At 45.5% G+C, this 16,488-nt stretch overlaps 1 protein-coding gene and 1 gene segment (V, D, J or C); both read right to left on the reverse strand.

Annotated features, from left to right (window-relative positions):
• LOC129012387 (immunoglobulin heavy constant mu-like) overlaps positions 1–16,488 on the reverse strand; it is a 227,694-nt gene that overhangs the window by 105,042 nt on the left and 106,164 nt on the right.
• Positions 11,997–14,324, reverse strand: LOC129013248 (disintegrin and metalloproteinase domain-containing protein 21-like). Its single transcript, XM_063651281.1, is given in 3 exon segments — positions 11,997–12,854; positions 12,857–13,756; positions 13,759–14,324. Coding segments are annotated over 3 exon segments (2,193 nt in total). The 5' UTR covers positions 14,303–14,324; the 3' UTR covers positions 11,997–12,105.

Below are 16,488 nucleotides of genomic sequence, written 5' to 3' on the forward strand. Positions count from 1 at the left end.
TCTCTTTGAAGCAATTGTGAATGGGAGTTCACTCATGATTTGGCTCTGTGTTCGTCTGTTATTGGTGTATAAGAATGCTTGTGATTTTTGTGCATTGATTTTGTATCCTGAGACTTTGCTGAAGTTGCCTATCAGCTTAAGGAGATTTTCGGCTGAGATGATGGGGTTTTCTAGATATACAATCATGTCATCTGCAAACAGGGACAATTTGACAATTTGACTCCTCTTTTCCTAATTGAATACCTTTTATTTCCTTCTCCTGCCTGATTGCCCTGGCCAGAACTTCCAACACTATGTTGAATAGGAGTGGTGAGAGAGGGCGTCTCTGTCTTGTGCCAGCTTTCAAAGGGGATGCTTGTAGTTTTTGCCCATTCAGTATGATATTGGCTGTGGGTTTGTCATAGATAGCTCTTATTATTTTGAGATACATCCCATCAATACCTAATTTATTGAGAGTTTTTAGCATGAAGTGTTGTTGAATTTTGTCAAAGGCTTTTTCTGCATCTATTGAGATAATCATGTGGTTTTTGTCGTTGGTTCTGTTTATATGCTGGATTACGTTTATTGATTTGCATATGTTGAACCAGCCTTGCATCCCAGGGATGAAGCCCACTTGATCGTGGTAGATAGGCTTTTTGATGTGCTGCTGGATTTGGTTTGCCAGTATTTTATTGAGGATTTTTGCATCAATGTTCATCAGGGATATTGGTCTAAAGTTGTCTTTTTTTGGTTGTGTCTCTGCCAGGCTTTGGTATCAGGATGATGCTGGCCTCATAAAATGAGTTAGGGAGGATTCCTTCTTTGTCTATTAATTGGAATAGTTTCAGAAGGAATGGTACCAGCTCCTCCTTGTACCTCTGGTAGAATTTGGCTGTGAATCCATCTGGTCCTGGACTTTTTTTGGCTGGTAAGCTATTAATTATTGCCTCAATTTCAGAGCCTGTTATTGGTCTATTCAGAGATTCAACTTCTTCCTGGTTTAGTCTTGGGATGGTGTATGTGTCGAGGAATTTATCCATTTCTTCTAGATTTTCTAGTTTATTTGCATAGAGGTGTTTATACTATTCTCTGATGGTAGTTTGTATTTCTGTGGGATCGGTGGTGATATCCCCTTTATCATTTTTTATTGCGTCTATTTGATTCTTCTCTCTTTTCTTCTTTATTAGTCTTGTTAACGGTCTATCAATTTTGTTGATCTTTTCAAAAAATCAGCTCCTGGATTCATTGATTTTTTGAAGGGCTTTTTGTGTGTCTATCTCCTTCAGTTCTGCTCTGATCTTAGTTATTTCTTGCCTTCTGCTGGCTTTTGAATGTGTTTACTCTTGCTTCTCTAGCTCTTTTAATTGTGATATTAGGGTGTCAATTTTAGATTTTTCCTGCTTTCTCTTGTGGGCATTTAGTGCTATAAATTTCCCTGTACACACTGCTTTAAATGTGTCCCAGAGATTCTGGTATGTTGTGTCTTTGTTCTCATTGGTTTCAAAGAACATCTTTATTTCTGCCTTCATTTCATTATGTACCCAGTAGTCATTCAGGAGCAGGTTGTTCAGTTTCCATGGAGTTGAGTGGTTTTGAGTGAGTTTCTTAATCCTGAGTTCTAGTTTGATTGCACTGTGGTCTGAGAGGCAGTTTGTTATAATTTCTGTTCTATTACATTTGCTGAGGAGTGCTTTACTTCCAAGTATGTGGTCAATTTTGGAATAGGTGTGGTGTGGTGCTGAAAAGAATGTATATTCTGTTGATTTGAGGTGGAGAGTTCAGTAGATGTCTATTAGGTCTGCTTGGTGCAGAGCCGACTTCAGTTCCTGGATATCCTTGTTAACTTTCTGTCTCATTGATCTGTCTAATGTTGACAGTGGGGTGCTAAAGTCTCCCATTATTATTGTGTGGGAGCCTAAGTCTCTTTGTAGGTCTCTAAGGACTTGCTTTATGAATCTGGGTGCTCCTTTATTTGGTGCATATATATTTAGGATAGTTAGCTCTTCTTGTTGAATTGATCCCTTTACCATTGTGTAATGGCCTTCTTTGTCTCTTTTGATCTTTGTTGGTTTAAAGTCTGTTTTATCAGAGACTAGGATTGCAACCCCTGCCTTTTTTTGTTTTCCATATACTTGGTAGATCTTCCTCCATCCCTTTATTTTGAGCCTATGTGTATCTCTGCATGTGAGATGGGTCTCCTGAATACAGCACACCGATGGGTCTTGACTCTTTATCCAATTTGCCAGTCTGTGTCTTTTAATTGGAGCATTTAGCCCATTTACATTTAAGGTTAATATTGTTATGTGTGAATTTGATCCTGTCATAATGATGTTAGCTGGTTATTTTGCTCGTTAGTTGATGCAGTCTCTTCCTAGCTTTGGTGGTCTTTACAATTTGGCATGTTTTTGCAGTGTCTGGTACCGGTTGTTCCTTTCTATGTTTAGTGCTTCCTTCAGGAACTCTTGTAGGGCAGGCCTGGTGATGACAAAATCTATCAGCATTTGTTTGTCTGTAAAGAATTTTATTTCTCCTTCACTTATGAAGCTTAGTTTGGCGGGATATGAAATTCTGTGTTGAAAATTCTTTTCTTTAAGAATGTTGAATATTGGCCCCCACTCTTCTGGCTTGTAGAGTTTCTGCTGAGAGATCAGCTGTTAGTCTGATGGGCTTCCCTTTGTGGGTAACCTTTCTCTCTGGCTGCCCTTAATATTTTTTCCTCCATTTCAACTTTGGTGAATCTGACAATTATGTGTCTTGGAGTTGCACTTCTCGAGGAGTACCTTTGTGGGGTTCTCTGTATTTTCTGAATTTGAATGTTGGCCTGTCTTGCTAGGTTGGGGAAGTTCTCCTGGAAAATATCCTGCAGAGTGTTTTCCAACTTGGTTCCATTCTCCCTGTCACTTTCAGGTACACCAATCAGACATAGATTTGGTCTTTTCACATAGTCCGATATTTCTTGGAGGGTTTGTTTCTTTCTTTTTACTCTTTTTTCTCTAAACTTCTCTTCTCACTTCATTTCTTTCATTTGATCTTCAATCACTGATACCCTCTCTTCCAGTTGATCGAATCAGCTACTGAAGCTTGTGCATTCATCACGTAGTTCTCGTGCCATGGTTTTCAGCTCCATCAGGTTATTTAAGGACTTCTCTACACTGGTTATTCTAGTTAGCTATTCATCTGATTTTTTTTCAAGGTTTTTAGCTCCTTTGCAATGGGTTCCAACTTCCTCCTTTAGCTCGGAGAAGTTTCATCATCTGAAGCCTTCTCTCAACTCGTCAAAGTCATTCTCCATCCAGCTTTGTTCCATTGCTGGTGAGGAGCTGCGTTCCTTTGGAGGGGGAGAGGCACTTTGATTTTTAGAATTTTCAGCTTTTCTGCTCTGTTTTTTCCCCATCTTTGTGATTTTATCTACCTTTGGTCTTGGTGGTGGTGATGTACAGATGGAGTTTTCATGTGGATGTCCTTTCTGTTTGTTAGTTTTCCTTCTAACAGTCAGGACCCTCAGCTGCAGGTCTGTTGGAGTTTGCTGGAGGTCCACTGCAGACCCTATTTGCCTGGGTATCAGCAGCGGAGGCTGCAGAACAGTGAATATTGCTGAATAGCAAATGTTGCTGCCTGATAATTCCTCTGGAAGCTTCATCTCAGAGGGGCATCTGGCCGTGTGAGGTGTCAGTCTTCCCCTACTGGAGGATGCCTCCCAGTTAGGCTACTCGGGGGTCAGGGACCCACTTGAGGAGGCAGTCTGTCCATTCTCAGATCTCAAAGTCCATGTGGGAGAACCACTACTCTCTTCAGAGCTGTCAGATGGGGACATTTAAGTCTGCAGAGGTTTCTGCTGCCTTTTGTTTGGCTATGCCCTGCCCCCAGAGGTAGAGTCTACAGAGGCAGACAGGCCTCCTTGAGCTGCAGTGGGCTCCACCCAGTTCGAGCTTTCCAGCTGCTTTGTTTACCTACTCAAGCCTCAGCAATGGAGGGCACCCCTCCCCCAGCCTCACTGCCACCTTGCAGTTCAATCTCAGACTGCTGTGCTAGCAATGAGTGAGGCTCCATGGGCGTGGGACCCTCCAAGCTAGGCCAGGGATATAATCTCCTGGTGTGCCGTTTGCTAAGACTGTTGGAAAAGTGCAGTATTAGGGTGGGAGTAACTGGATTTTCCAGGTGCCATCCATCACCGCTTCCCTTGGCTAGGAATGGGAATTCCCTGACCCCTTGCACTTCCTGGGTGAGGCGATGCCTCATCCTGCTTCAGCTCATTCTTGGTGGGCTGCACTCACTGTCCTGCCCCCACTGTCCAAGCCCCCGTGAGATGAACCCAGTACTTCAGTTGGAAGTGCAGAAATCACCCATCTTCTGCATAGCTCATGCTGGGAGCTGTAGACTGGAGCTGTTCCTATTCAGCCATCTTGGAACTGCCCCCTCATAGATTCTTGATATTAGACCTTTGCCACATGCTGATATGGTTTGGCTCTGTGTCATCAACCAAATCTCATCTCAAATAGTAATCCTCATGTGTCAAGGGATGGACCTGGTGGGAGGTGACTGGGTCATGGGTCATGGGGGTGGTTTCCCCCATGCTATTCTTATGTTCTCCTGATAGTGAGTGAGTGCTCATGAGATCTGATGGTTTTATCAATGTATGGTGGTTCCTCCTTCATTCCCTCTCTCTCTTTCTCTCTCTCTCTCTGTCTCTCACCTGCTGCCATGTGTCACATGCCTGCTTCCACTTCCACCATGATTGCAAGTTTTCTGAGCCCCCGACCCTAACCACAGAACTGTGAGTCAATTAAACCTCTTTTCTTTACAAATTACCCACTTTTGGGCAGTTATTTATAGCACTGTGAAACCAGACTAATATAGTAAATTGGTACCAGGAGGGGGGAACTTCTATAAAGATAACTCAAAATCTGGAAGCAACTTTAGAACTGGGTACCTCCTGGCAGAGGTTGGAACAGTTTGGAGAACTTGAAAGAAGAGAGGAAGATGTGGGAAAGTTTGGAACTTCCTAGAGACTTATTGAGTGGTTTTGACCAAAATGCTGATAGTGACATGAACAGTGAAGTCCAAGCTGAGCTGGTCTTAGGTGGTGAGTACTAAACTCTGATTTTTTTAAATCTTGCCCAAATTCCTATCTAAAGAGTCTGGGGAGGCACGCTCTACAAATCATAAATTCTCATCAGATGGGTTTTATTTAAACCTATATATCATGATTTACTTTCCAAACTGACTCTGGCATAACATTATGAAACAAATAAGAAAATCAAAATATTTTACCCCAAAACATGTTTCTTTGCCATACTCTGAGATGGCCCTGTAGACTGGGCATGGCGGCTCATGCCTGTAATCCCACACTTTGGGAGACTGAGGTGGGTGGATCACCTGAGGTCGGGAGTTCAAGAACAGCCTCACCAACATGGAGAAAACCTGTGTCTACTAAAAATACAAAATTAGCCGGATGTGGTGGTGCATGCCTGTAATCTTAGCTACTTGGGAGACTGAGGCAGGAGAATTGCTTGAACCCAGGAGGTGGAGGTTGTGGTGAGACAAGATCATGCCATTGTACTCCAGCCTGGGCAATAAGAGCAAAACTCCATCTAAAAAGAAAGAAAGAAAGAAAGAAAGAAAGAAAGAGAAAGAAAGAAAGAATTGGCCCTGCAAAGCTGTTCTTTGTGGGGGAAAATTTGCATCTGTAAAGAATCTCTATTAACATAGCTAGATCTTTTTCTTCTAGAACCTCCCAATCCTAAAGAGTTGAACTAAGATCTGAATAGGAAACATTTGTCACCTATTATCTCTAAGGGCAGCCACTATAAGACTTCAAAAGAACTTTGGACTCTACAATCTTTATCTTAACCTGAACATTACCTTTCTATCTATCCCAGGTCTTTAGACAAACTCAACCAATTGTCAAGCAGAAAATGTTTAAATTCACCTATAGCCTGGGAGCCCTCGCTCTGAGTTGTTCCACCTTTCTGGACCAAACCAATGTATCTTTTAAATGTATTTGATTGATGTCTCATGCCTCTCTAAAATGTATAAAACCAAGCTTGATGGAATTTTGTCCCTGCCTAGAAATCTGTGGAACTTTGCCCTTGAGAGAGATGATCTGAAATAGGAACTTATGTTTAAAAGGGAAACAGAGCATAAAAGTTTGGAAAATTTGCAGCCTGGCCATGTGGTAGTAAAGAAAAACACATTTGCTAGGGAGAAATTCAAGTTGGCAGCAGAAATTTGCATAAGTAATGAAGAGATGAATATTAATAACCAAGACAATGGGGAAAATGTTTCCAGGGCATGTCAGAGATCTTTGCAGCAGCCCTTCCAATCACAGGCCTGGAGGCCTATCAGGGAAAAATGGTTTCATGGCCTGGGTCCAGGGCCCAGGCTGCTCTTTGGAGCCTTGGGACTTGGTGCCCTGTGTCCCAGCTGCTCCAGCTCTAGCTGTGACTAAAAAAGTCCAAAGTTCAGCTTAGGCCATTGCTTCAGAAAGCCCCAATCCTTGGTGGCTTCCACATGATGTTGGGCCTATGGGTGTGCAGAAGAGAAGAGTTCAGCTTTGTGATCCTCCACTCAGATCTCAGAGGATTTATAGAAATGACTGGATGTCCAGCCAGAAGTCTGCACCAGGGTCAAAGCCCTCATGGAGAGCCTCTGCTAGGGCAGTGCAGAAGGGAAATGTGGGGTTGAAGCCCCCACACAGAGTCCGCACCAGAGACAGTGACTAATGGGGCTGTGAGAAGAGGGCCACCATCCTTCAGACCCCAGAATGGTAGATCCATTAACAGCTTGCACTGTGCACCTGGAAAAGCTGCAGGCACTCAATGAGAGCAGCCAGGAGGGCTGAACTCTGCAAAGCCCATGAGAGCAGCCACGGGGTCAGAGCTGCAAAGCCTGCAAAGCCACAGGGTGAGAGCTTCCCAAGGTTGTGGGAGCTCCCACTTTGCATAAGCATGCCTTGAATGTGAGGAATGGAGTCAAAGGAGATTATTTTGAAGCTTTAAGATTTAATGACTGCCCCACTGGAGTTTGGGCTTGCATGTGACATGTAGCCCCTTTATTCTGGCCCATTTCTCCCAACCGAAATGGGAGCATGTATCTAATGCCTGTACCCCCATTTTGTCTTGGAAGTAAGTGACTTGTTTTTCATTTTACAGGTTCATAGATGAAAGGGACTTGTCTTGTCTCCAATGTGACTTTGGATTTGGACTTTTGAGTTAATGCTGAAATGAGTTAAGATGTTGGGGGACTGTTGGGAAGGCATGATTGGTTTTGAAATGCAAAGAGGACATGAGATTTGGGAGGGGTTGGAGTTGTGAGATCTGGTTTGGCTCTGGGTCTCTACCCAAATGACAGCATTCCTCAGGGTGATCAGCCAGCTACCTGATGGCAGGTTGGATTATATTGGACCTCTTCCGTCCTGGAAAGGGCAGAGTTTGTCTTCACTGAAGTAGACACTTACTCCTGATATGCATGCAATGCTTCTGCCAGGACTACCATCTGTGGAGTCATGGAATGCCTTATCCACTGTCAGAGTATTCCACATAGCATTGCCTCTGACCAAGGCACTCCCTTTACAGCTAAAGAAGTGTGGCAGTGCAGTGGGTCATGCTCAAGGGATTCACTTGTCTTACCATGTTCCCCATCATCCTGAAGCAGCTGGATTGATAGAAGAATGGAATGGCCTTTCAAAGTCACAATTACAATGCCAACTAGGCTCCAATACTTTGCAGGGCTGGGGCAAAGCTCTCCGGAAGGCCGTGTATGCTCTGAATCAGCATCCAACATATGGTACTGTTTCTCCCATAGCCATAATTCATGGATCCCGGAATCAAGGGGTGGAAGTGGAAATGGCACCACTCACCATCACCCCTGGTGATCCACTAGCAAAATTTTTGCTTCTTGTTCCCATGACATTACATTCTGTTGGCCTAGAGGTCCAGTTCCAGTGGGAATAATGCTGCCATCAGGAGACACAACAACAATTCCATTAAACTGGAAGTTAAGATTTCCACCTGGACACTTTGGGCTCCTCCTACCTTTAAGTCCACAGGCTAAGAAGGGAGTTACAGTGTTGGTTGGGCTGATTGACCTGGACTATCAAGATGCAATCAGTCTGTTACTCCACAATGGAGGTAAGGAAGAGTATGTATGAAATACAGGAGATCCATTGGGGCGTTTCTTAGCATTACTATGTCCTGTCATTAAGGTCAATGGGAAACTACAACAGCCCAATCCAGGCAGGACTACAAATGGCCCAGACCCTTCAGGAATGAAGGTTTGCGTCACTCCAGTAGGAAAAAAAACACAACCTGCTGTAATGCTTGCTGAAGGCAAAGGGAATACAGAATGGGTTGTAGAAGAAGGTACACATCAATACCAGCTACAACCATGTGATCAGTTGCAGAAATGAGGACTGTAATTGTCATCAGTATTTCCTTCTTCTTTTGTTAAAAACATATTTGTGCATGTTCACACTTGTACTAAGAAAATTCCTTCATTTTATTTCTTTTTTCCTTTATCATGTGACATAAAATTTATTGACTTCATATCAGCATTTAAGTATTCTTAACTTTATGTAATAGCATTTGGGTTGGGGATTGGTGCATTTCTGGTTGTACAAAAGATAGTTGTATTACATTAGGTATAATTATGACCTTATTATTGTCTTTATTTGAAGATTATGTATGATCTCAGGAGATTCGTATGGGTTCAGGTTGACAAGGGGTGGACTTGTGATGGTTAATACTGAGTGTCAACTTGATTGGATTGAAGCATGCAAAGTGTTGATCCTGGGTGTCTGTGAGGGTGTTGCCAAAGGAGATTAACATTTGAGCCAGTAGGCTGGGAAAGGCAGACTCACCCTTAATCTAGGTGGGGACCATCTAATCAGCTGCCAGTGTGGCCAGGATATAAAGCAGGCAGCAAAAGTGAAAAGACTAGACTGGCTTAGCCTCCCAGCCTACATCTTTCTCCTGTGCTGGATGCTTCCTGCCCTCAAACATCGGACTTCAAGTTCTTCAGCTTTGGGACTTGGACTGGCTTCCTTGCTCCTCAGCTTGCAGGTGGCCTACTGTGGGACCTTGTGATTGTGTGAGTTTAATACTCCTCAATAAACTCCTATATTTATATAATATATAATATGTATTATATATTATATATGTACATATTAGGGTTCTCTAGAGGGACAGCACTATATATATATGTATATATATATAGTGTCCATATTCTGTGGTGTAGACTAGGTGAAATGAACTTTACAGCCTCCTGAAGGGTAACACCCAGACTCTCACCTGAACTCCCTGAAATCCTGTGCCCTGGGAATTGGAGAAACCTTAAAACCAAAGCCACTGTTAAGTTAGCTCAGTCTTTGATTGAGCGTGGCAATCTGCCTATACTTGGCTTCCAGGGGTGGGTGCGGGAGAATTCCTGCCTGGAACAAGGTCACATTACAAAGAATCTTCACAATGCTCATGAGACATCTCGGACCTTCCATCAGAAGCGTTTAGGATGGCAGAAGACTGGACATGATGAGCAAACATGGGGATAGGAGGAAGGAAACAGAGAATGGAAGGAGGTGACAGCTGACAAGGACTTGTGTTCTCAGATGCTGAGCGTGAAATGAAGCATTTATGATGAAGGAAACAGAACAGATGTACGGTACAATATTAAATATAAAACAGTAAATTACAGCAGGTGGCTTCACAGCAGCTTAGACACAGCAGAAGAGAAGAGGATGGAATTGGAAGATCGATGCTCAGGACGGATGCAGAGTGAAGCCGAGGACCTGACAAAGAGGATTTGGGAGTTGCAGACTCTGGGAGAGGACCCACCCCAGAAAGAGAGAAGGAGGGGGATGGGAGGAAGAAGGAATGTTTGAAAGTACTCCATAGAGAAGCAGGACAGCCCCTTGGGCCAAGCAGCCCATGACCCTTGCAGCCTCAGAGGTCCAGACTCCAGCCTGGCCTCACATGCTGGTTGGTCTTGTCCCTGCCAGGCCAGAACCCTCCTCAGAACCTAGAGCCCCCACAGTTCTCCCCCACCCTATGCGCAGGACATGTCTCCTGTGCTCTCTTCCCTGGCCCACAGGTGGGAGTTTACACCTGCTCGGGTGGCCTCAGCATCCACACCAACAACCTGGTAGCAGTTGTCCTGCTCCCTCCACCTGGCGCAGCTCGGATCTCCCACAGTGCAGTCCCCATGTTTAGGAGTGATTATAACACACAAGAGGGCAGGTCAAGACAACAGGTGCTGAGGAAGGCAGGTTTCGAGGATTTAAGTGCTGATGCTCTTGGAAGACCATTTCCATGGGGTTAATTGTGGTTTCTCTTGGTGAACTGTTGGCTTGTGTTTTTGATATTGTTGTTGCTCTAAATAGTGTTTACCTGGCTTCAATACAAACTCTATTGGTCATGTTCTTTGTTAAAATATGTATCATTCTAAAAGTTCACATGGCATTATATTTTTTGCTCAAACTACCTATAATATTTCTTCAATAGAATGCACATTTGTCTTCCTTTTGGGCATACCTCTGCCCCCTGCCCTGAGCAGAGTCCCAGTGGGTCACATCTGTTTAGGAGGTGAGGCAGGGGACACAGGCCCTGACACGAGGTGGGGCCGTGCCAAGCATGGTGGTCTTGCATGGGCACTGAGTGGGTGGGCCCTGGAGAGAGGGGAGGTCATTCCCCCCGGGGAACCCCCCAGGCCACAGGGGAGAGGTCAGCTGGAGCGTGAGGTGGGGGGCAGAGATGCATAAAGGGTGGGATGGGGCCTGCTGCTCTATCAGCAAAACCCCTCACACCCGAAGGACACACAGGGGGAGGGCATTGTGTTCACTGACCTCACACTTCACTGTCCATTAGCATTCACCCACAAAATAATAGAATACACTGAGAGAGGCACAGGAATGGATTGCTCGCATCTTTATGACAGCTGAATGGAGGAAATTTCTAAGCAGGTTCAGAGAAAGGATATCAAGATGTGTTTGGAGAAAGGGGTGGGAATTCTAAACAATATCTATGGAAGCAGGACATCTAGAACCACAGATGTATTCAGAAAAATGCTAGAACTCAGTACTACCCTAGAATACCAGCGGTTTTGTGTGGATGGTGTGGGAAGGGTGATTTCTTCTGTTGGTGGGCTTTGCCTTTGAAATTATCTCTGACATATCTACACTGCATTTTAAAAGTCAATATTATTGTGAATTTAAATTTAAAATAAAATGTTATCTCATTCAGTTACTTATACATTTAACTTCCATTTTCCTTTACAATAACTCAGTGACACACCTAGCCCTGTTTTCCACCCAGGCCAGTCTGTGCTGCTACAAGCCTAGTTTCTCTTCCTCATCATGACTTACTCAGCTTCCCTTCCTGTTTCAGTTCAAGGAAATGTGGGGGCAGGAAGGAAGGGGGCAGCTGCCACTCACAGAGCTCACACTAAATGCCAGAGAGCTTGCCTCTCACGTCTACCTATTTTTCTAGTTGAATTTCATTGCATGCAGCAATCAACCTCAGGGATTCATTTTCCCACATATGGGAAGCTCGGCCCCAGGTAGGGGGATTTGCTTGGTGGGGGATTTGAACCCAAGTACCTCTCACTGCAAAGCCCACAGCACCCCCATGAGGAACAGACAGGGAACAGGGAGTAGCCCTGGATCACCCTAAACTGACTTTGGGTTTAGAGAAGGACAGATTACCTGGGGAATGAGGAAGCTCATTGCTCTGGAGCTCTCTTCTGGAGAAATGTCATGAACGTGCGCTTTAAGGAGCTAATGGCAACTTCCATTAATTCTGGGACCAGCAACCTCAGGTCAAGATCCAGCTGCTCACTCAGGTCTCTTAGGCCAGAGGTTCTGGCCAAGTTTGGGCTCCCAGGGGAGTCTAAGAAAATGTGGAACACCAACGTGTGTTTTTGAAGATTTATTTCAGAGAGAGCATCAGCGACCTACAAGAACCTGGGACAGAAGCCAATGCCTCCCGTTTCCCCATGATGTGAGACAGGACCCTGTGCCTCCTGTGGACTTCAAGAAATGTGGACTCGAGCTTTGCCATCCCTTTCCCTGATCCTGTTTCATAGATTTTGCTGTTATTTTCTCTGTATCTTTACAGGGATCAGGAGGCTGAATTAGTCTTATTCAGGGTTAGTAACTGTCCCTTCCTTAACGGTGGTGGTCCTGATAGTTCGCACATTTGTGGCTGTCCCAAAGAGCAGTGCAATTATGAAGGCGTAAATACGACCAAAGACCACTCTCAGATACATCACTGATTGTTGGCTTTGTCTGACGGAACGTGTTCTTTTTGGAGGTGGCCCGCTGTCAACACTCCCACCAGCACCTCTTCGTAGGCACAGTGGAGGATCCCAGCCTATATGGCAATGGCAGTTCCTTCTGTTGTTGCAGACCCCTCTATGACTGCACTTCTGAGGGCGACAGTCGTAGCCCAGTGAAGTGATAGTCGCATTGCACCGGGTGTTATTACAGAAGTTTCCATGAACACAAGGAGTGCCATCTATCACACGCCCAACATCAGTTGTGTCTGTTGCACGGTGTTCATCCAGTCCAAAACACTGAAACCCTCTTCTCACTGAGTGATGGAATGAAACATGTTCCTGCAGCCGGGGAAGATGGGTCACATTGGTACACTGCCGTCTTCCACAAAACTTATCTATTCCTGTACAAGCCTCGTAGCTGAGATATATTTGTTGTCGAGTACAATGTCCAAATCGGTAGCTTTCAAGATTTATGTCATAGCAGACCTCAGGAGCATCCTCAGCACTGACACCAAAGATCCCCTTGCAGAGCACATTGTGGTCAGTGCAGTTCCCATGATAGCAGTAGCCTTCTTCAGTGCACGGGGTTCCATCTTGCATATAAAGTTTGCGGGGCATGTCACGGTGGTCCCGTGACAGTACTCTGGAAAGTCACATATATTTTGGATAGGTTTGCAGAGAGTCCCCGGTGGGGAGAAGCTGCAGTTTGTACAGTACTCTCCTATATGGCAGATGCTCCGCGGTGTGAAGCGACAGTCACTTCGGCAGCAATAACTGGCATAACACTGCTTGAAGGAGCCGCAGTCACACTCCTCCCTCCCATCCACTATGAGGTTTCTGCAGCAAACTGTTGTCTTGGTTTTTTTATACACAGGAGCGAGTGTTTCGAAAACACAATGGCCTGAACGTAAAAAACAATTTTGTGCATGTCCATAAGAACAGTTACTGAACGCATCTGTTATCCCAGGAAATTGCTGCATAATGCAGAAGGCCCTTCTCTGACATGTGCAGTAGTTATCATCATACTCCACACCCATACTTCTCGTCAGTGTCTGGGTTGTTATGACGGCTACTAATAAATAATGTCTGCCTAGAGTACCAATGTGTAATAGGCCTATATGTGTACAGAAGCCATACCTTTGTGGTTCATAGTTAGATTCATGTGGCACGTCTTTAATAAGTAGTGTGGATGAATGAACATGAAAAGGATCAAAAAAGTTTGTTTTAAAATACATAAACATTGCACTCTGAAATCCTTAGTCATTCACAGGGGCTGGGTCATGATTATTATATATGGTCAAAAGATAAATATAGTACCGCAGATCAATATTTTGAACAATGCTGTCAACGAGACTGAACATCTGGACCACCTCTTTGGAACAAGCTGTAATATCACCATATATACGATAATATGAATTGGAACATTGAACATGGCCTTTTATATTGCCTCTATGAGAACTGTACAGTGAATTAGATATCCTGGGATTCATGCTGTCATTTGCTTCAGAGAACGGGGGTCTGTCTCCTCATTGTCACCATCTCTAAATGTGGGCCCCGTTGCACTGGGCTCGGCCACTATCTGAGAAACAACATGTTCAAACCTGCGGGAATCCTGGAGGGGTTTGATTTTGTAGGCAAGGTCGTCCAGCTTCATGATGCCTCTGAGGCCCCCATAGCACGTGTCGACGGTGACCATGGACAGAGGCACCTCCTCCAGGTAGCCGAGGTAGTAGCAGTCTGGAGGGATGTAGGGGTCATCCATCTGCAAGGCTCCTTGGTCATCCTGAGTTGTCACCGGCAGATGTCTGGGCCAAAGAAGGTGTTTCCTCCGCATGTGAATGACGTGTCTTTGACCCCCAAAACGCAGGCTGTAGGACAGCCAGCCGGGAAACTGAAGGCCTTTGCCGTAGTGAGTCTCCTTCCTGGGAATCACCACTTCGGAGGACGTGCAGTGCCACGAGGGACGGCCTTGAGAACACCGGACTGGAGCCAGGAGCGCCCAGAGCCCCAGCAGCAAGAGGGGGGCCCTAAGGGTGACCCGCGCCTCTGCTGGCCTCATGTCCCAGCCCAGCGATAGTCATCCAAAGACAATGGGAAAGGAAAGGTCTGTCCTCGGCAAAGCTAGGCCCCAACCAGCTGTCGTGGCTGCGTCCCTCCCAGGGAGATTCTGGCAGAGAAAAAAGGGCCTCCCCAGGCTCCCGCACCACACCCCGGGGGGCACCTGGACTCCGGGAGGGAATGAGGCAACAGTCCCAGGGCGGGGCAGGGGGTGGGCCTGGACAGGACGGCAGCTGCTGCACTGCGGGATGAGGCTGAGGGTCAGGCTGTGAGGGCTCATCGGGAAGGGAAAAGGGAGAGGGAAGCAGGGCTCTGTCTCTTTTACCACCGTCAATCTTTTCTGTTGCTTTCTGAATCTACAAAATACAATGATGTGTGTTCAATGCCCTCGCGTCACCCGTGTTATTCTCGGTCACTCTGTGGGTTAATAGTGCTCCTTGCTGTGGCTCACACTGCTTCCTCCTTCGTCACGTGGAGGTGGACACTGCCAACATTTTCCTTGGGGACTGAATGTTTTTCTACTCTTAATAAGTCCCCATGTCTTATTCTTTTTGTTGTTGTGATGTTTTGTTGTGGCTTTGAAGTTTTGTTTGAAGTTACCAGATTGTGAGAGGAAAATATCTTGGGCCCCGTCAAGCTGGGAACCACTCAGGGCAAATCTGCCTCCCAGTCTATTTAAAGTTGGCCCTCTGCTCACAGAGACAGGTGCATATTCTCATGGCCTGCTTTGCAAACACTTATCAGAAACTCAAAAGAATGCAACCGTCTCTCTCACCTACCTGTGACCTGGAAGCCCTAAGTGGGGAGGACTTGCTTTGAGTTGTCTCAGCATTTCTGGATGGAACCAATGTCCTTCTTACTTATATTGACTGATGTCTCATGTCTCCCTGAAATGTGTAAATCAAGATGTGCCCGACCACCTTGATCCAGAGTTCCTGGATTCACAAGGTCAACAGTTGATATAGGGTAACTTTTTCTTCTGTGCTATGTAAAACTCTTGTGAATTATGAAACTTTTTACTTAGTCCGTCTATTGGGAACAGACGCTATTCCTGACCCCATGAGAGCCCCGGGTGCTGTCCCTCCAATGTTTCTGTGTGGTTCCTTCCTGGTCTTTTGTCATTTCTTCAGATGCACGAGCTGATCAGCTCTCAGGGAAGGACACAGGGGGCCCTCTCTGGGTTTCTCATGTCTGAGAACTAATGTTTCGCATATTTCTGCCAAGTCTGTCATTGCTTATGAAGGGAGGGAAAATCCAAGGCCAGATCATAATCAGAAACACAAATGACTGTTTCCTCAAAAGTGTAAATATTTCCCTTTCCTGGCAAATGTGGTCACTCCATTTAAACTTAACGTGACCATGGTGTGTTTCGAAGGCTGTGTTGTGTGGCACTTTGTCTTCCAACGCCCCATACTTCCATCTTCCATCGCTTCAAATCCTGCCTTTTTACCACAGATGAACGATTACTAATGAAGCTGGTTTCCCCTCTACGAGTGTGCAGGTTGGACGCCCTTTCCCTGCCCCTTTAGGGTTTTCACAGGGAGCGGAAGGAAAATATTTGACATCCCTGAAGGAGGCTGCTAGGGGAGACTGTGTCCCTCCTAAATTCTTGTGCTGAAGTCCCAACCCTTGGTCCTTCAGAATGAAATCATACTTGGATTAATGTCTTTTAAAGAGGTGAATAAGTTAAAGTGAGGTTCCTGGAGTGGGGCCCTAATGCAATCTGACTGTTGTTATAAGAAGGGGAAGCAGGAGGGAGGGGGCACACGCCCCGAGGGACGGCCACCGTGACCACAGAACATCGAAAAGTTGCCGTCTGCACGCCAGGGAGCGAGACCTCAGAGGAAACCCACCCAGCTGGCAGCTTGATCTTAGGCTTTCATCCTCTATAACTGTGAGGAAATTGGTTTTGTATTGTAAGCCATCCGATCTGTGGTATTTTGTTATAAAATCCATATAAAATGAATACAGTAGGTAACAGGAGAGCTTCTATACATTGAAAAAGTCGGATGGCCAGACAAACCTGGACACTCCTGTTCAGACCTGTGCAGGGTGATGGACCTGCTTTGGTTCAGGAGAGGGGAAGAGATGAACCCAGCACCCAGACCCAGCTGAGCCCATTCCTCAGCAGGCCGTCCCTGGGCCGGAGCTTGCACAGGTGTGAAAGAGTGTGTCTTGGTCTTCAGG

Source organism: Pongo pygmaeus, chromosome 15 (assembly GCF_028885625.2).
Source record: "Pongo pygmaeus isolate AG05252 chromosome 15, NHGRI_mPonPyg2-v2.0_pri, whole genome shotgun sequence".
NCBI classification, from domain to species: domain Eukaryota; kingdom Metazoa; phylum Chordata; class Mammalia; order Primates; family Hominidae; genus Pongo; species Pongo pygmaeus.